At 33.1% G+C, this 20,342-nt stretch overlaps 1 protein-coding gene across 1 annotated transcript; it reads right to left on the bottom strand.

Moving 5' to 3' along the window:
* Positions 1–343: 343 nt before the first annotated feature.
* On the bottom strand, positions 344–6,618 carry LOC111705666 (calpain-A). The gene is made up of 5 exons (XM_023478289.1): positions 6,459–6,618; positions 5,761–6,025; positions 4,923–5,033; positions 3,870–4,595; positions 344–543 (listed from the first exon to the last, which is right to left on the bottom strand). The coding sequence occupies exons 1-5, from the start codon at positions 6,551–6,553 to the stop codon at positions 535–537; spliced, it is 1,206 nt and encodes a 401-aa protein (XP_023334057.1). The 5' UTR covers positions 6,554–6,618; the 3' UTR covers positions 344–534.
* Between the last annotated feature and the right edge of the window lie 13,724 nt (positions 6,619–20,342).

The raw sequence follows: 20,342 nt of genomic DNA, 5'->3' as shown, positions 1-20,342 counted from the left end.
GACCCACTTCCCCAATTCAGCGGTTAAGTGGTTAATCTTTGTCTTGTTATTTATTTTACCGCCTTTTGACCAAGATTATCAACCCATGATTCCCCCAACAGAGGGACGTTAAGTTACTGTACGTCCCTTAGGACAATTAAGTAAAATTATATAAAAAGTTTCAAAAAAATTCGCGCATTTTCACCCCAAAAGACGATAAAATTATGATACAAACAACTACTTTTACGGTGAATTAAACCACGAGTTCTCTTGACAAATTTTGCTCACAGAATATCTCTCGCTGCGCTCTGGATGTTTTGTGAGCAAAATTGGTCTTGGGAACCCTTGATAAAGTAAGGTTCCCTGCAGTAAAGTAGTTGTAATAAGGATTATAAAATTTGTTAATAGATATAATAGTTAATTACGTCAATATTACAATAATTTTGTCTGCATACAAAACATAAAGCTATTAAAGTGATCTGTACTTTGATTAATATACAACATATATCAAATGTCTCTGCTGTCTCAGCTCTCTTAGATCCATCTACCTCATTTTTAGAAATCCTAAGAAGAAAAAGGTGATTTAAAAAGAATCAAATTTCCAAAATGTAAAATGTACACGCAAAAAAATATTGTCCTCACTTTGGCACCAACACTAAATACTAATAAATATAGTGAGACAGAAAACTCTGAAATAGGAAGACGACTTTTAGACAAAAAGATCTGACTTTAAGTAGTCAAAAAACATGATACCGGAAATTTTGCAGTGTAAACAGACCCTATTCAGTAAAAAGGGATTTACTGTAGTTACTGTAGCAAAATTGTTTAATTTGCTATAGACTAAATTATCTCTTTAATGGCGTATTCCTATTCCACGGTTTTCTGGTTATCACTGTATTTTTTCGCAAACTTAAAAACGGGGGGTGGTCAGTCGGCGTCACGCTTTCTTTTAATCAGAACTCTAAAACTAGTTAATACGAAATATTTTAATATCTTGATTTTTAATTAGAGATCAGGTAAAACTAGTTAATAGGACATATTTACAAATTTTGATTTTTAATTATAAATCAGATAAAACTAGTTAATATGAAATATTTACATATTTTGATTTTTAATTAGAAATCAGATAAAACTAGTTAATATGAAATATTTACATATTTTGATTTTTAATTATAAATCAGCTAAAACTAGTTAATATNTTCTGAACCCTCTAGTAATAAGTTATAAGAAATATATATACTGGAAGTTATTTATGCGTTTTATTAGAGTCTGACTCACGTCCTCTATAACGTTATATTTTAATATTTTTATTTTTAATCCAACATCTGTCGAAATTAGTGGAAACGAATAATTCTAATATGTAACCGAATAAACAGCTTTTGTCATGATATTACTTGTGCGTAAAATCAAACCAGAAGGACATATTTTTAAAAGGCTAATTTATATTATTTGGAAAAGATAAAAAGGCAAAAAGCGTGCTTTATAGTTTAATAAGCTTCAGCCGACGTTTCATTTAAAACGTGTAAAAAAATCTAGATAATCATATTCGGAATTGAGTCATTGCAGCCAAAAAGTAAAGGAATTTTCAAAAGTTTTATTGACCTTAAATGGATTGTAAAGGAAAAATACATTTGACCAGTACTAAGGATCCGGATACGTTGGATCAGCAAGATTGTGGCTTCCTGAATCCGAATCCGGATCTGCAAAAATATGCAGATCCACGGATCCGGATATAATGGGTAAAATATCAACCAAAAACTGAAGAAAAAACTTTTTTATTCCTAATACCCAAATCTGAACTTTAAAAAAAAAGATTCCTCATTTCTGAATGGGGTTAGGATAAAAATATATAAGCAATAAAAACAAAAAATTTTAAAAATTGTTTGTTGTTAAATAAATTCAGTAAATCTTAAAGAAATGACCTGGATCCGGATTCGGTTTTGGATCCGGATCCATTTTTTCCAGTGCGGATCCAGATTCCGGATCCGAATCAAAATTAAATTAATCCTAATTACTACATTTGACACAGTTTTATATAAATTTCTCGAGACAGGAACATCAGATAGAACTCTCATGTGTCTCGATCAATCCCTAAAATTCTTAGGTTTAAGCCTTTACTTCCTTTCATTTTTTCTTTTCAGTCCCTTTAAACAAATACTTTTAGATGATTTTCATATGAAAACTTTGAAATAACGATGTTAATTTTAATTATTTAGGATAAACAGGGATATTCTAGAAATGAACTAGACATAAATGCAGGGGATATTAGTTCCAAAACTAACACTTGGTCCATTTCTAACACTGAGTGTTAGAAATGGACCAAATCTGCAAAGTTGTCTTTTTCAAGGGTATATATCTTTAAATCCAAGTCTAGTAGAAAAAAATTACACCATATATCTATAAAAAATGAACAAAACTATTTATTGAGACAATAAATGTCAATTTTAAATTAATAATAAGGTGTGAGAATTAGTTTTTTATGATTATTGATTTCATTTTCGAACATATCCCTATTTTGAAACAATTACCGGATTTCAGCTCATGTCGCGTTTTCGAAATATATCCTGGTTTAGAGACAATTCATATCAATGTCAATTTTTAAGTATTTACGCACTTATGAAACAAAACAAGATTTTTTGATAAGGTAAAATAGAAACAAAATAGAAAATAAAAACAAACTGTTCTTTCATAATTTAAAAATCGTTACAGCATTTAGAAATCAATATATGAATATCATTTGTTCTTACAATTTAGATTTAACTAGAAATGCTGGAAACTGTTTGTTTATAATGCTTGAAAATAAATCATCGATATTCTCTAATTAAACAGATAAAATGTGGAAACTAAGTTTCTAGAAATAATTATGAAGTGAATTTAGTCTTTATAAGATAATTTCTTGTTTTCAGTGATTTATTTTGTAAGTTATGAAAGTGAGTTTTGTTTTGAAATAAGGATTATACTCAAAAACGGGCAAGTTGGTTTTGTCTCAAAAACGCGACAATGTTTCAAATTCAGGATACGTCCGAAAATGGAAAACCTGACATTGTCTTGAAAACGGTCAAAGGTTTTAAAATAAAAAGAACTCCTATTCTAATTTTGATTTAACAAAAAAGTTTTAAATTGGAAATTGTTGTCCTCGTCATGTTTTTATTATCGACGTTTACTCTTGATATGGGCCGGGATTCCAAAAACCCAGTCTTTCAATTTGTGCCCATTTCTAACACCCAGTGTTAGGAAATGGGCCAAGTGTTATTTTTGGAACTAATGTCCCCTGAAATGATGGTACAACAACAAGAATTCAGAATTCAGAGGGAAATGGTTTTTAAAAACCATTAAAAATGTCATCAAACTAAAACATCAAAATGATTTCTGATTAATCCTTTACAAGAATATTTATTTTATATTTTTTATGATAAAGCATACATAATACATATATTTAGTATGAGGAAGAGGTTGAATATATAAAAAGTGAAATTGTTCCAAAATTTATTTTTAAATACGCGAACTGTGAGTACTGAATATTATTTAATTTCAAGCAATTTGCGACATAAAATACTAATATATTGTGTGCTTATTTCATAAGATTTAAAGAAAATTCTAAATTTCAGCTTGTTACAGAAAAAAAAAATATAAACCTTTAGCAGCACCAAGTTTAGCTGTAAACTGTTGATAGAGGAGAAAGTTTGTGTTTCCAGTTATATATTAAATAGACCATTATCTAATGTTTCATGTTCATAATGAAGGCAAAAGGACGGAAATTTAGCAAACAACCTTATGGACAGAAACAGTGACCAAGGAAGAAATTAAAGCTGCAAAATCACAACTCTGTAAATGGTTAGTTTACCACACATCAAGCTTCGGTTAGGTTAGATATAACACATCTACATTACCGCTCCGTTGTTTGGTTTCTCCGTAAACACCCGGAGCAGAAACTCTCCGCCCTGGTCAGGACTGAAGGTTGATGGAATTATTACATATGCTCCAGGTGGTAGTTTAAACCTAGCGCTCATCTCACGCAGGTTGATAAACGTCTTACTCCGGGCACAGGACGCATTGTACTTGAAGAAAGCTGTATCACATCTTCCATCAGGGGCAGATTTCAGATGATAAATACAGAATCCTATTGTAAGTAAATCCAAGCCTTCGTCACGCATTTGTCGTCTTCCTTTCTGCATAAGATTGATGATTACGGTGCATTTGTTGTTTTCGTCGTCTTCGTCCGGATCCTCTAGACTGATCATGTATTGAGGATTGGAGGCGAATGTCTCAATATGGTTCCTGCATCCCCCGGCAGTCTCTCCGGGTATCCAGGCACCAGGGAAGCTTGAAACCTCCCACTTGAAGTTATTCTCATCATCCAGAGCATCAGGACTCAGATTACAAATCTCCAGCTGATCAAAATATTTGAGAAAATCCTTGAATGACATCCAGAACTCTCCATCATCCTCGAAATTAAGTCCGAGATTCTCCTTCTCCTCATCCGGGACGTATCTCCACTCCGGGGACCCGTCAGACCAGGCTCCGTTCCACTCCGCCTCATTTCCCCAGGGGTTCCGTATCCGAACCAGGGGAATTTCTCCAGATACACGGGGAGTCTTAATCTTAGCCTTCACGACCTACAAAATTTCAATAAAATAAAACAAAAATTTAAGATAATTTTCTTAATTTCTAAACTAAATTCAGTTCCGTGCTTTTGTTAAAATGTGTATTTTCCATTTAAACAAGAAGCTTTGAAAATAAAATTTTATAAAAAAGAACAAGAAAATCTTTAGTTTTAATTATTACACTGGAAAAAATATCAAAAACGCTATCAAACGAATGGAAAAACAGATATTTGTCTGTTGACTTAAGAAAACCTTTACAGACTAAATCAAATAGATAGAAAGTTTTGCCAACATTTGTAGAATATATTAAAAATTCATTTTGGATATGTTCTGGTGTACCTTAGTTATACTATAAGCATGACCTCTGACGAGGCCAACTGATGTTCTAGCCTCGGTTACACCTGGATCAGGTTCAAGTGAGCATCCCATCAAGGAGCAGCGTTGAAAAGCCTGGAATTATTACAATGATTACAAGAAGTTGCTACACTTTGGTTGTTTATTGTTTCGGATCGATTTTTAAAAAATTTTTATATAACACTAAAAGTTTGCTTTTACTAAATTTTGCAGTATTCTTATTAAAAAAAAAATAATTGAAACATGATCCAAAAATGATTAATTATAATACTGTTTTTTAATCGTTGTCGTTTTTTGTTAGTTTTATGCACATATTTTCTGCCAGGATCAAAATTTGGCATAATGTAAGAAAAGCAAATGTTTAGAATCAACAATATTAATAATAATTCCTTATCTAAACAATATAGGCAAAAAACGATCCATAAACCAACCAACGAAAATACATCGCTACCCTGTCATCAACTATTCACACAACAATTCATTTCTTTAAAATTTTTCTTTCATTTTCTAGCTTTTAATTTCCGATGGAAACCCTATCTACAGATTTTAATTTCTGATGGAAACACTAATTATCTCTATCACTTTTTCACAGATAAAAGTATCAAAGAAGTTGAGTCTTTGCCACCAACTCTGATTTTCTAATCCCTATATCTTTGCCACCCAATGTCGTAGACCTTAGATATTTCAAACTTTAAATTCTTTTCAAATAATCTAAGTTTTATATATCCAAGGTGTATACAATAATCTTGCAAAGATATAAGGATTAGAAAATTTGAGTTTGTGGCAAAGTCTCAATTCCTTTTAGACTTTATATTAAACGTACCTTAATCAAAATGTTAAAAAGATCCTTTGGAGGCTGATTCAGATCAAACATCTCTGTGCAGCCTCCGGTAAAATCAACCATGGCCTCGAGGGTGGTTCCTCCCTTCAGGGACTCGTAGGACCCGTGCAGCTTGGCGTAGGCCTTTTCGAAGAGGGCGCTCCAGAACTCGTTCTTTGAGTCAGACTGCATAAACACGAGTTTACCGTTTCTAGTTGGTAGATAGTCGTCTATAACCACGTCCACCCACTCTCCATACTGCCAGAATCTAGACAAATATCTATTCAATGTGGTTTTAACTTTTAACACTGTTTGAAGAAATCCTAACTATGTGTTCTAAATATTAAAAATATCCGAAGACTTTGTGATATCATTTAAAAAAATACAACAAATTCTTTAACTGATTTAGATCCATTAAAAAAGGTTAAGAATTAGATATCTCTTAGATAGAGTCTCACAAAATTTTAATAAAATATTTTAAAAGATAAATAAAAGTCAAAATGGTAGAATCAAGAACAAATAGATAGGAATAGCTGAAAGGTTTTTTAGCTTGATATAACAAACTTTAAAGACAAATCTAGAAAAAAATGATTTTTTATTTTGATAAACATTAAGAAAAACGTTTCTACTGTGAGAAGGAGTTAATATTTTACAGGGCCCTTTTTTTACTGTCTTACAGTTAAAAAAATCAAATATCTTACTTGAAATGAAATATTCCTGCATACTCCTCTGAGAAGCTTTGATCTAGAGGGATAACTCTTGATCTTACTTTCTTATTCATGGTTAGGTTAGCCATAGCAGCTAGCAGCCAACAGTCACCTAGTTCACCCTAGAATATATATTCATGGTTAGGTTAGCCGTAGCAGCAAGCAGCCAACAGTCACCTAGTTCACCCTAGAATATATATTCATGGTAAGGTTAGCCATAGCAGCAAGCAGCCAACAGTTGATATCAAAACTATCTCCTGGTTCAGCAAGTTTATATCAACCCTATCTCCTGGTTTACCTAGTTGATATCTAACCCATCTCTTGATTTACTTGGTTGATATCAAACCATCTCCTGGTTTACCTGGTTNCCACTACCACAGGATCATTCCTGTACAGAATACAGTGTACAGTTTACCATCCATTACCACAGGATCATTCCTGTACATTTTACAGTGTACAGTTTACCATCCACTACCACAGGATCATTCCTGTACAGTATACAGTGTACAGTTTACCATCCATTACCACAGGATCATTCCTGTACATTTTACAGTGTACACTTTACCATCCACTATCACAGGATTATTCCTGTACAGAATACAGTGTACAGTTTACCATCCACTACCACAGGATCATTCCTGTACATTTACAGTGTACAGTTTACCATCTACTACCACAGGATCATTCCTGTACAGTATCATACAGTGTACACTTTACCATCCACTATCACAGGATCATTCCTGTACAGAATACAGTGTACAGTTTACCATCCACTGCCACAGGATCATTCCTGTACAGTATACAGTGTACAGTTTACCGTCTACTAACACAGGATCATTCCTGTACAGTATCATACAGTGTACAGTTTACCATCCACTATCACAGGATCATTCCTGTACATTTTACAGTGTACAGTTTACCATCCACTACCCCAGGATCATTCCTATAAATTTTTTACTGTGTACAGTTTACCATCTACTACCACATGATCATTCCTGTACAGTATATCTACATATCTATCTATCTACCTATCTATCTGTCGGCCTATCTATCTATACCTGTCTATTTCTCCTTGTTGAACCCTGACATTCCTCTCCCTGCCCCCAAGACTGAGCCCCCCTCCTAGGAAGAAATCTAAGAGAGGAGAATCTACTGTATCTAGGTGAGAGGAGGAGAAGGTATCCCTCTCCTCTATTTCCTCCTCCGGGAGATCATCTTCCGGTAACTCAATATCCTCCTCACTCATCCTGGAACAATGAGCACGTTTTAATTAGCATTTTTTATAAGTACGTTTTATTAAACGCGTTAATTTAGCACATTTAATATGTACGTTTTATTTAGCATGTTTTATTTATCAAGTTTTATTTAGAAAGATTATTTAGTACGTTTAATCAAGCACATCTGTAGTGGAAGTCAGAACATTACACTCGTTAAAGTGAGCTTTTTATCGAGCACATTTTTAGTTCAAAAATTTAAAAGTCAGTTTAGTATCCTTGCTATTTTATTGTCAGCTAATTTAAGCCAGCACGTTTTCATCAGAATGTTATGATGAGGAAAATATGATTAGTCCATTTTACTCTGTATTTCCATCGTCCCAAAACTGGAATGCCTCGTAAAGACTCCTCATTTAAAAAGGAAGATTTCTCCCTCTAAATGGAAGTTGAGTCCAAACCTCCTTGTTATAATTCTCTTATGATGCATTTACTGCTTTGAAGCAGAATATAATCCCTCCAAGAGGAAGGAAAAGTCTAGTCGTAAGGCAGCGAGGTCATTTCCATCCAGGGTTCCTTAAATATAGGAAGTTGTCGGAAAACGGACCTGGTACATTAGGAACACACTTTTCCTTACTGATATAGGAATGTTAATATTTCAAAGCAAAGTAAATGCATCATAAGAGAAGTATATCAAGGAGGTTTGGGCTCAACTTCCTAGAGCGAGAAATCAAGCTAAACTCACGCACCTCTGGCCGTTTAGCAAAAGTAAATTCAACCTAATTTCTTACCACGTCAACCTTGTTGCATCGGTTAGTCCTATTGAATGTGTCTGCTTTATTTACCCAATTTCCGGCGATACAGTACAAACTGGGACCGGAAAGGTTGACCCGATTCGGATATGCAAATGTACTACGGCTGTCCGTGTTATTAAATCAGGAGTCCTTACGAGGCATTCCAGTTTTGAGACGATGTAAATACAGTGGAGTTATTTGAAAATTTTAAAAGTCCGGTTTTGTAATTATGATATATAAGATGGGGGTTTATGTTCTGTAACGTTATAGAAACGTAACGTTTACGTCTATATGCGTTTTAATTTAGGAAATTATGTTCATGTTCAATGAGCTTTTATACAAATTATTCAATAAATAATCGATGATTTTAAAATTATAATTAATGGCAATTTAATCTATGTCTTAGGTCCGTAAATGTTTACCTATTTACTACTATGCTTGAATGACTTGAACAGGATAAAATGTCTCCCATATTTATTTAATGATATGAAATGTTATCATGTAGAAAAAATATATATTTCACCTGCCGTAGTTAAGGAGTGTTTAACAAAACTTTCTTTTTTATAATTAAATACAATTTTTACATGTTTATAGAATATATTTAAATCATATTCATTTTTTATGTTAATAATATTCATATTTAACTAAAATTAATAATTATTGTTTTGTTACCTTATTTATATTTTGTTTATATCTATATCGGAATCAGCTGGTTTCTACAGACTGCTGAGACTGAACACTGCACGGTGCACCCTCTCTCTCTCTCACTGTTTCCTTCTCTCTCTCTTTCTTGCCTGAATCTGATCTATTAAAGCACTAGTAGATTTGACTCATTTCTACCTTACTACTTTTCTCCAAGGTGTGCCGTGTGAGTCACTCATTCGAATCGGGAAATTTTTGACTGTTCATGCTTAACGAATAACGAAAATGCAAGAGCTTATTGGATGCAAATTCAGGACCGTAACAGAGGGAGGGGTGCCGGGGCAAGAGCCACTGTATCCCTCTGAGTGGGGGAGCGAAATAAGATTTTGAGGGGCTAGCCCCCCTGTCGTAAAATTGTTCAAAAAGAAAGAGCTGTTTTCAGGATTTTAAGTAAAAAGAATTTTTTAAATGTTGAAGGGTTGGCTCTACATGCTCTTAATATTATTCTTATTATATCAAGCTGTTGCAAAAAATATACTTTGCAACATCTTTAAAATAAACGACATGAGTAAATTTAATTAAAACTGTGCGCGAAGCGCCAAAAAAATATCTGTTATTCTAGTGTATTTTCATGTATTTCTTAGTGCCTGTTAGTTCCTGACTTAGTCTTATTTACTATGTATATAAAGTCCTCTATTACAGTCAACAGCAGTTTTTTATAATTCATCTACTAGTCATATTTGTCCACTATATATATATATATAGTTCCTAAATCGTAGGTCTATGCAGTGTGCAGTTCTGAGTAAGTAGTTCCTGACAGTATACTTGACTATCTTTTGTCTGTCTATAATCCATGATAATCCTACTGATCTAAGTTCCTCTGTCCTTGTTTACCAGTAATGGGCTTATCCCTGTTTTCCTCTTATAGTCTGCTAAAGTCCTAATAGATATAATCTTTATTATATTTCTTGTTATTTAGGTTGTCAGATTTTTTGTAACCTTAAATGATGAAAGCATTGTAGTGCTCCTGAGAAGTAACATATACAGGTTTTTTCAAGAAAAAGAGTGACTGACTTTCTTTAAGTCAAAAACGAGAAAATAGTTAGAAATTCTATTTCGATGCGCGAAGCACCAAAGAAAAGTTTTGTTATTTTTTTTCTTAATTGGCAAAATTTGATGAAGATGGTCCTCAAAAATTTGAAAAATTCTTAACTAGAAAAACTGAATAATTCCATAAAATGTTCCAAATAAAAAATAAAAGGGTTCTGTTCTAACATAACTTGAAATTACGCCGATAGTCCCATTCAACATTTTTTAAAACAAAGAAAAAGGTTTAATGCATACATGTTGCAAGTTGATCCTTCATTTAACAATTCTTTGACAATATCTGCCAGCTGTTTTTTTTTACTTTTTTACATATACGTATTAAATCATGCAAATAAACATTAATATTTGTTTCCAAATATTACTGAGGCCGAATTCAAAGAATTTGAGCCGCGGCTTAAATTTAATTGTTAGTTTTTCAGACTTAAAAATTTACTTTTTCCTATGCAGGGGGGCACTGCCCCCCTGCAACCTCCAGCCTCGTTAACTTCATTTCACTTGGTGCCCCCCCTAAAGAAACACCCAGCTACCGGCCTGAGTGCAATCATATATTAGGTACACAACTTACATTTTAACCAATGAAAGTTTAATGTCGTCTTTAATTTTGCAAAACTTGAGAGCAAACGCCGGTATTTCATAGTATCAAAAGATTTTTAAATCATCGTCAAAAAAATTGTTAAACTAGCTTTTCAAAAGAAAATGTACAAAACTCTAAACATGTAAACTAATTGTAAAGTTAAAGATTCATGTAGCCAGACACATTTTTGAAATCCCAGAATCGAACGAATGTGCTGTTGTATTGTATTTTCTGTCGTATTTTAGACAAGATTTTAAAATGAATTTGAAGCCGATCAAAATACAATTCTAAAGCGATATGTCAAACTAAAATTGCAGTGTTTAGTTTGACACCCTTTCTATATAGTTTTCATTTACCCAGAACTTAGGAGACAAATAAAAAGAATTTTAAAAATGTCCTTTTCTAAACCTACTGATAATGGAATGCTGCAGATATTTAGCTTTTTTAATTGAATTCGAGTTATATTTTATAAATTTCAATAGTAGGTTTTGTATGGCTAGTTAAAAATGGTAGAATTTTACTAGATTTGTATTACCAAATATATTTTATATAAAGGGTGTCCCAATTTATAATGGGAATTGAGTGAAGAGTGCGAGATAGTCTTTGTCAAGAAGTTGCAGTGCAATACCTGATCATTATGTCTGCTAGAGGTTATTTAAAAAAAACGGTAACATTAAGGCTGTAATTTTGTGAATGTATATTGTCTCTGCAAGATGAACAGTTAAAAATGGACAATTTATAACGATTTGCAGATATCAACAAACAGTCTTTTACCGTTTACATAAGATATAGAGTTTAACTCCCTTTCTGGTATTTAATTTTTCTTCTGTACAATCTTTAATTATCCCATTTCTAACCATGGGAATTTCCTTTCTAGAGAGCGTAATTCTTTTGTTTTTCTTTTTTCCCTTATATTCTTTATTTTTATCTTCTCCTTCTATATGTTCTTTGTGTTTCTGCCTAATTAATCTGATCTCATTATATCCTGCCCTCTTCTTCCTCCCTCTCCCCTTCCCTTTTCCTAATAGCCTTTTCGCATTCAACATAATACTTAACATATTGAGACCGTTGTAAGTGGGGAGGACCATTTACAATTCCCAGTCTTTTCAGACAAACTATAAAGTCACAAAATGTTGGGGCAGAATCTATAAAGTCACATAATGTTGGGGCAGAATCTATAAAGTCACATAATGTTGGGGCAGAATCTATAAAGTCACATAATGTTGGGGCAGAATCTATAAAGTCACATAATGTTGGGGCAGAATCTATAAAGTCACATAATGTTGGGGCAGAATCTATAAAGTCACATAATGTTGGGGCAGAATCTATAAAGTCACATAATGTTGGGGCAGAATCTATAAAGTCACATAATGTTGGGGCAGAATCTATAAAGTCACATAATGTTGGGGCAGAATCTATAAAGTCACATAATGTTGGGGCAGAATCTATAAAGTCACATAATGTTGGGGCAGAATCTATAAAGTCACATAATGTTGGGGCAGAATCTATAAAGTCACATAATGTTGGGGCAGAATCTATAAAGTCACATAATGTTGGGGCAGAATCTATAAAGTCACATAATGTTGGGGCAGAATCTATAAAGTCACATAATGTTGGGGCAGAATCTATANGGGGGGATATTATAAGATGAAAATCTAGATGTAAAATATTCTGGAGGAGCTCTACTAGGGTATCCTAGGGGGAGAAACCAGGGATTTTATAAACAAAAAACTAAACAAAAGATGGTTTTACTGCAAACTAGACAGTATAGTTAATTTATGCAACACCACTGATAGGACTTTGTGACATTGTAGCTCCTCTAACTTTGCTTTTACGCATAATTATGAGGGGAAAAATTATTTTGGCGTCAATGTTAGCAATTTGTTCTTCTCAATATAGGTCTCCAATAAGAGGAATCACGCATTATGATTGAAAATATACCAGTGGCCGAATTTAAAGAATTTAAGCGGCGGTTTAAATTTAAGCCACGGTTTAAATATGGTTGGTTCTACTTTAAATTGTATCAAATGTTTCAAGATTTAAACCGGCGCTTAATTTGAACCGGGTTTTGGCGGATTTAAACCGCAACTCCAATTCTTTAAATTCCATCTCAGATCTTAATCTTATCTTCAGTTTACTTTAGTTTGACGTGTACTGCTTTTTAAGTAAGAGAACCGGCATGTTGCTAGATTTTTACATCTATTCGTTTGTTAGAAATAAACCTCATACGTAGGTTCAATCCTTTTCCTGAACTTTTGGACCGGTCATCAGATTAACATTGATTTCATTCTGATACTGGTGTAACCGAGTACATATCTCCGTTCTGGTGTATGCACTGGTCTCTTTAAGCCTTTAGTGTAATAAGACAATAATCAGAATTTTAAAAAGCAAAGACAAAAAATAGTTTATTCTTGTATTGGTGAACAATTCCTTTCTGTCGGATAGGACAATAGTTTATTATTGTTTTGTTGAACAATAACTTTCTTTCGGATAGGACAATATTTTATTCTTGTTTTGGTGAACAATTCCTTTCTGTCGGATAGGACAATATTTTATTCTTGTTTTGGTGAACAATTACTTTCTGTCGGATAGGACAATAGTTTATTCTTGTTTTATTAACTAGTTTTCTTTCTTTCGGATAGGACAATAGTCTAATCTTGTTTTGTTGAACTAGTTTCCTTTCTGTCGGATAGTACAATAGTCTAATCTTGTATTGATGAAAAATTCCTTTAATGCATTCTGTCGGATAGTACAATAGTCTAATCTTGTATTGATGAACAATTCCTTTAATGCTTTCTGTCGGATAGTACAATAGTCTAATCTTGTATTGATGAACAATTCCTTTAATGCATTCTGTCGGATAGTACAATAGTCTAATCTTGTATTGATGAACAATTCCTTTAATGCATTCTGTCGGATAGTACAATAGTCTAATCTTGTATTGATGAACAATTCCTTTAATGCATTCTGTCGGATAGTACAATAGTCTAATCTTGTATTGATGAACAATTCCTTTAATGCATTCTGTCGGATAGTACAATAGTCTAATCTTGTATTGATGAACAATTCCTTTAATGCATTCTGTCGGATAGTACAATAGTCTAATCTTGTATTGATGAACAATTCCTTTAATGCATTCTGTCGGATAGTACAATAGTCTAATCTTGTATTGATGAACAATTCCTTTAATGCATTCTGTCGGATAGTACAATAGTCTAATCTTGTATTGATGAACAATTCCTTTAATGCATTCTGTCGGATAGTACAATAGTCTAATCTTGTATTGATGAACAATTCCTTTAATGCATTCTGTCGGATAGTACAATAGTCTNTAAAGTGGCTTTGGTGGGAATGGGATTTCAACCCATGGTATTTAGTGTTTGTATATAACTTTGATCTTGAGTGTATTCTAATCAGATGATTCAGTTTGGGTTTTGTGGTTCTAAATTTGATTTGATGTATATTGAAGTTATTTCTCTTGATATTTAGATAAACAACGCATTATATCTCTATACTATCAGGAGATAAGTTAGGTTCGATCCTTTATCTCTACACTACCTGGAGATAAACTAGATTCTCCTATGTCTCTACACTACCTTCAGATATTTTAGGTCCCTTCTCTCCTTTCATATCTCTATACTATACTACTGGATATAAATTTGGTTCTCCTATATCTCTATATCCTATAACTACCTGGATATAAACTAGGTTCCTCCAATATCTCTACACTACCTGGAGATAAACTAGGATCTTCAATATCTCTACACTAACTGTATTTAAACTATATTATATATCTACTCTACTTGAAAATAATTTAGGTTCCTCCCATATATCTCTACACTTCCTGGAGATAAACTAGGTTCTCTTATATCTCTACACTACCTGGAGATAAACTAGATTCCTCCGCCCATATCTGTACACTACCTGGAGGAGAACTAAGTTTTCCAATCTCTAGACTACCTGGAGATAAACTAGGTTCTCCTATATATATTTTACACTATCTAGAAATAAACTAGTTTCTCTTATATCTCTAAACTACACTCATTTCCTTTATATCTACACTACCTTCAGATAATTTAGGTTCCTCATCTCATATCACTACAATACCTGGATATAAATTTGGTTCTCCTATATCTCTTCACTACTTGGATATAAAATATGTTCCTCCAATATCTCTACACTTCCTGGAGATACACTAGGTTCTTCTATATCTCTACACTACCTGGATATAAACTAGTTTCCTCCCATACCTCTACACTACCTGGAGATAAACTAGGTTCTTCTATATCTCTACAATATCTGGATATAAACTAGGTTCCTCCCATACCTTTACACTACCTGGAGTTAAACTAGGTTCTTCTATATCTCTACACTACCTGGATATAAACTAGGTTCCTCCCATACCTCTACACTACCTGGAGATAAACTAGGTTCTTCTATATCTCTACACTACCTGGATATAAACTAGGTTCCTCCAATACCTTTACACTACCTGGAGATAAACTAGGTTCTTCTATAACTCTACACTACCTGGATATAAACTAGGTTCCTCCCATTCCTCTACACTACCTGGAGATAAACTAGGTTCTTCTATATCTCTACAATATCTGGATATAAACTAGGTTCCTCCCATACCTTTACACTACCTGGAGTTAAACTAGGTTCTTCTATATCTCTACATTACCTGGATATAAACTAGGTTCCTCCCATGCCTCTACACTACCTGGATATAAACTAGGTTCCTCCCATACCTCTACACTACCTGGAGATAAACTAGGTTCTTCTATATCTCTTTTCTACCTGGATATAAACTAGGTTCCTCCCATACCTTTACACTACCTGGAGATAAACTAGGTTCTTCTATATCTCTACACTAGCTGGATATAAACTAGGTTCCTCCCATTCCTCTACACTACCTGGAGATAAACTTGGTTCTTCTATATCTCTACACTAACTGGATATAAACTAGGTTTTCCAATAACTCTACTCTATACCTGGATATAAACTATAGGTTCCTCCTATACACAACCCTGAGAAAGGGAAGGTTTCCCCCAGTATCTCTACACAACCCTGAGAAAGAGAAGGTGAGAAAGAGAAGGTTTCCCCAATATCTCTACACAACCCTGAGAAAGAGAAGGTTTCCCCAGTATCTCTACACAACCCGGAGAAGAGGATTAAAGTCCTGCGGAGTGTTGAACGTATTCTAGATATTAGTTGGATCCCATCACCCAGAGAAGGAACTTCAGAACTTCACGTATAGTTTACTCCTCTCTCAACACAACATTCTCTTCTACTTTTATAATTATCAAAATACAGTTTTTACTATTATGATTTTATTTCTCTAAATAGCGTATCTTTCTTAATTTCTATGTTATATTTAAACATCATAAATTGCTATGTAACATTATACGTGCAGAGCTGGGAACTTTAGAATGGGATATCTTTAATCCTGATCGGTTAATTAATCTGAGCTGAAAACTTTAGAATGAGAAATCCTTAATCCCAATTACTTAATCTGAGTATCCAATGGAGACACTTTTGATTTTCCTCTGAAACCGTTCTTTCTTGGATATAGGAGAGAAAAATCAAAAACCATTTTTTTAATTTAGAGAGTCCCTCCGGTTTCTGTGTATATAATTTTAAATGGCGCGCAAAATTTCAAAATTATTGACTTCACATATGCGACTCTGATTGGTCGAATTTTATACACTTTTCAGGATACAAGAACATGATTAGGTTAGTCTTTATATTAAGAAAAAGAGAGGAGATCAAGCATTAATCTCAATATCCACCATTCTAAAGTTTTCAGCTCTGGAGATTAAGAAAAAGCGGAGAACAAGCATTATTTAATCTGGAGATTAAGAAAAGGAGGATATGAAGCATCGATCTTGATATCCACCATTTTAAAGTTTTTAGCTTAGGTGTTTAAAAATATTTAAAATTTGAGTCGAAAAAATACATACTAATTACTAAATTAAGTAAATACATGGACTTTTACAATTGCAGGTATATATAAATATTGAAATCAAACATTATTTTTCTAAGATAAAATGAATTATTCAAGCACTGTGTATGTAGTGCTCCCTTCCTAAACAAATACATTTTATATATTTTATTCAGTTTTTGTTCCGCGGCAAAACTTTTAATCGTATTCTTTTTGTTCAAACTACATTCTTTCGGGCCTGTCCTGCATTGCAGAACATTTTTAATGGGTTGTTTCATTATAATTCTTATAATACCCTTTAATCACTTTATATTTGCAACCTGATGGCGGAAACCTTTGATATTACAAACTTATATGATCTAGTAGAATTCATAGTTTGAACTTTATATAAAGTTTATGTCATTCGGTTGCAAAGATATAGAGATTCGAAAATCTGAATTTGTGTTTTTTTCTAAATAACTTTGAAAGGGGTTACATTATAACGTTAAAACTTCTTCACTTTTCAACATCATAGTGGAGGACAGTCAAACGGCGGGTCGGTGTTTCAAAATAATCAGAAATGCTTTATAACTTTTTTATTAATTAAGCTATACAGGACTAAAATAGATATTTATATATTTAAAAACCCTTAAAAAATGAATGTATTAATATGTGTCACATTTTAATATTTGTCAAAATTAAAAATAATTATTAAAGATAGAGGTCCATTTTTTTTAATGAGCAGGACTTGAAAAGTTGGACTAGGGATATGTATCACACTCCCTTATCTCAACTCGAAGGGCAAAATCATAGGGGGCGGATGCAACCCCCCCCCCCCCCTAAAACATATTAGACAAAACTAGCCTAACCGCGCGGGATAGGGTTTAATTATAGTTTATACCTTTATAGAGATAAAAAGATACAATTTATACAAACTAAATACATGCACCCTCTCCCCAACCATTCTGTCTCTTCAAATTCCTAATTTAAGAATTATGAAGCACAATATTGGAGCTTTATGCTTATTTTACCAACGAGAAATTAAACTTTAATGTGTTGGAATGGAAAACAATATATTTAATACACAGCTCGGAAACTTGAATACAACAAACTCTTTTTCATCAAATTTTTCATTTTTTTGGCGGGATTTTGTATTTTTTACCTTCAAACATAAACTTATACAGTCATAAGAAGGGGCACAACTTAGTTTTTTTCAAATTTTTTAAATTCCATCTCCGGTCTCTGAAATATTTTAACCATTAGATAGTGGTTATAATTTCTGACAACCACTTCATCCACTCAGCTGGGAATAAATTAAAGAGAAAGAAGTAGTTGAACCTGCTCTTGATAGTTCAACTACCTCGTTGAGGCAATTATATCAACTTGAACGAGCGCGGTAGCACAATTCCAGTTTAGCTACTTCTCAATATTCATAAATTCCGGAACCGAATTTAATTAATTTATCTGTTATAGTTCTGCATTGTAGTTATATCTATAGCGGACATGGAAAAATCCTGAATCACCGATTTAAGTTACGTGGTTGAACCGTTTCTATAGACCCGGCTCAAATTCTTTAAATCCGGTCCCGGCCCCGGTCCACGACCACTGTTGTGCAAAGTATTAATAGAAATGGTGATTTTAAAGATAAAAAAGTCTAATTTCTATATTTGTAAAAACATGGGAAAAGAGGAAAAATAATTTGAGCTGAGTCATAAATTTGTTTGAAATGTATTTAGCTCTTCTCTGGAATAATATGAAATATGTCAAAACACAATTCTTCGACGAGACTTTTTCAAGAAAAAATACTGCGTATAAATCTCTGAACCTTTGCAGAACATTTGCTTCATTCAGCAGCTAGTGAACCTGCTTAGCACGAACATATTTACTTCCAGTAAAAAAGAAAAGTTTTCGACATTTTAATATAATGTTATTTGCCACAAAAAAAAAACCAAAAAGATGTATTGATTTTGTATAAAATCAGAAAAAAAGAATATTTCAAAGAAGTGAGGAATTAAAGTACATGACCACTGACCTGGGCGTATACAGGGATGTTAACAGGGGCGCTTAGATTTTGCTTTCCGGTGGTTGGGTGGGGGGCTTATCACTCGTTGGGGCCTTAAGGAAACCAAGGAGGAGTGAAATGTATTCTCTAATACCTAAACTATAACTAAATACTATGGCAAAAACGTTGTTTATTCACGCATAAAAACATGTTGTGAATTGAACAGGATTTTTGAATATTTTTAATAAAACTCAAACCAAGATTCGGAAAGATGTCTCCCTTTAGTTCAAAAGTATAATGTCTAAAGTTTTGGAACATATCCAAGATTAAGTTACAGGGTGTCTCAACAAAATTGGGTTTGAAAATAAACACTGTCTAACTTTATCTCGTACCTTTTTTATCTTTAAGCTTTCATAAATTACTTTTTTGATAAATACTTTTTTTTGACACCCTGTCCGTGTCCTGGGACTGGAGCAATTTTGTCGGAGAAATGCGCCAAATGGTATTTCATTCTATCCCGGGTTGTCTCGGTTAGGCTGGGTTCATCCTCCTGGGGAAATCAGGATTCAAGAAAGGGTGTTCAGAATAAATCATATTTTTTTTTCATTTTTGTTCTTTTAAGCGAAAATGCGTTCTTGTTGGCAGTGTTTAGGATCCGTTGGATCCGGAACATTTTGGCTTCTCAAAAAAAAACTAAAAATTGTAAAAAAAACTTTTCACTCCAAAACTTCAAATCTTTCATTTCATAAAAAGAAAGATTGTTAAAATATTTCCTGTCTCTAAATGGTCCACTGAGTTATATCATAAAAATAAGCAAAAAGAAGAAGAAAAATTATTACAAATTGTTTTTGGTTAAAAATAATTAGTAAAACTTAAAGAAATGTTCATGAGCTGGATTCATATCAAAATAAAATTGATCCTTATCCTTATCCTTGTTAGTTGCAATATCTCTTTCAGTAGTGTTTTTTTTAGTTTCGTTAAAAAACGACAGGAAAGAGAGTTTTTATGTTTGTGTTTTAAAATTTTCCAGTTTTTATTGTAAAAGGTCTTTTTTCATCATATCGCTTTTAGACAGATGTAAGTCTCTCTATATAAAGCTCTGAGGAGAGATAAATGGTAAAACGAAAAGTTAAAATGTTCCGATGATAAAATACAAAAAGTATAATATTATATACGCTCCCTTAATGATATTTCTTGACATCATCATAAATAAAGTATTCTCTCTCATCCTCTCTTCAACCGGGGGAAAGGGCGGATTCTCTGTATAATAGATTAAATATCTAAAATAATATATGTACGTTTACAGTGAGATCGATAAAACTGTGGAATAGAAAGCGATCCTTCAGAAATCTTTTCAGTATTTGTTTTGCTCTGAAGAAAATATTTTTACTAGTAGCTTGAATAACAACTTAATAAGGGAAATTGGCCTGTGTACACTACATAATTACCGTGTTTCATGTTCTTTTGACACTTTAAGATCACTACTTCAGTTCCTTCAGTCCATAAGTCATCTTCCTATTCCACAGTTTTATGTACATAACTGTACATAAATTCGTACGGTATACATCTTATTGTACTACAAGAATAAAAAATTATACACAGGGGCGTATACCAGGGGGGGGGGG

The sequence above is a fragment of the Eurytemora carolleeae genome, unplaced genomic scaffold (genome assembly GCF_000591075.1).
Source record: "Eurytemora carolleeae unplaced genomic scaffold, Eaff_2.0 scaffold663, whole genome shotgun sequence".
NCBI lineage: Eukaryota > Metazoa > Arthropoda > Copepoda > Calanoida > Temoridae > Eurytemora > Eurytemora carolleeae.
The sequence above is the reverse complement of the archived record's forward strand: the minus strand, read 5'-3'. Positions and strand labels throughout refer to the sequence as shown.

What these genes read in the sequence shown, in the direction of transcription:
- LOC111705666 (XM_023478289.1), bottom strand. Translation starts at nt 6,553, where the DNA reads ATGGCTAACCTAACCATGAATAAGAAAGTAAGATCAAGAGTTATCCCT. An exon ending in GCAGGAATATTTCATTTCAA is followed by an intron (nt 6,026 to 6,458) that starts GTAAGATATTTG and finishes ATATTTGTCTAG; the next exon opens with ATTCTGGCAGTATGGAGAGT. An exon ending in TTTTTAACATTTTGATTAAG is followed by an intron (nt 5,034 to 5,760) that starts GTACGTTTAATA and finishes TAATAATTCCAG; the next exon opens with GCTTTTCAACGCTGCTCCTT.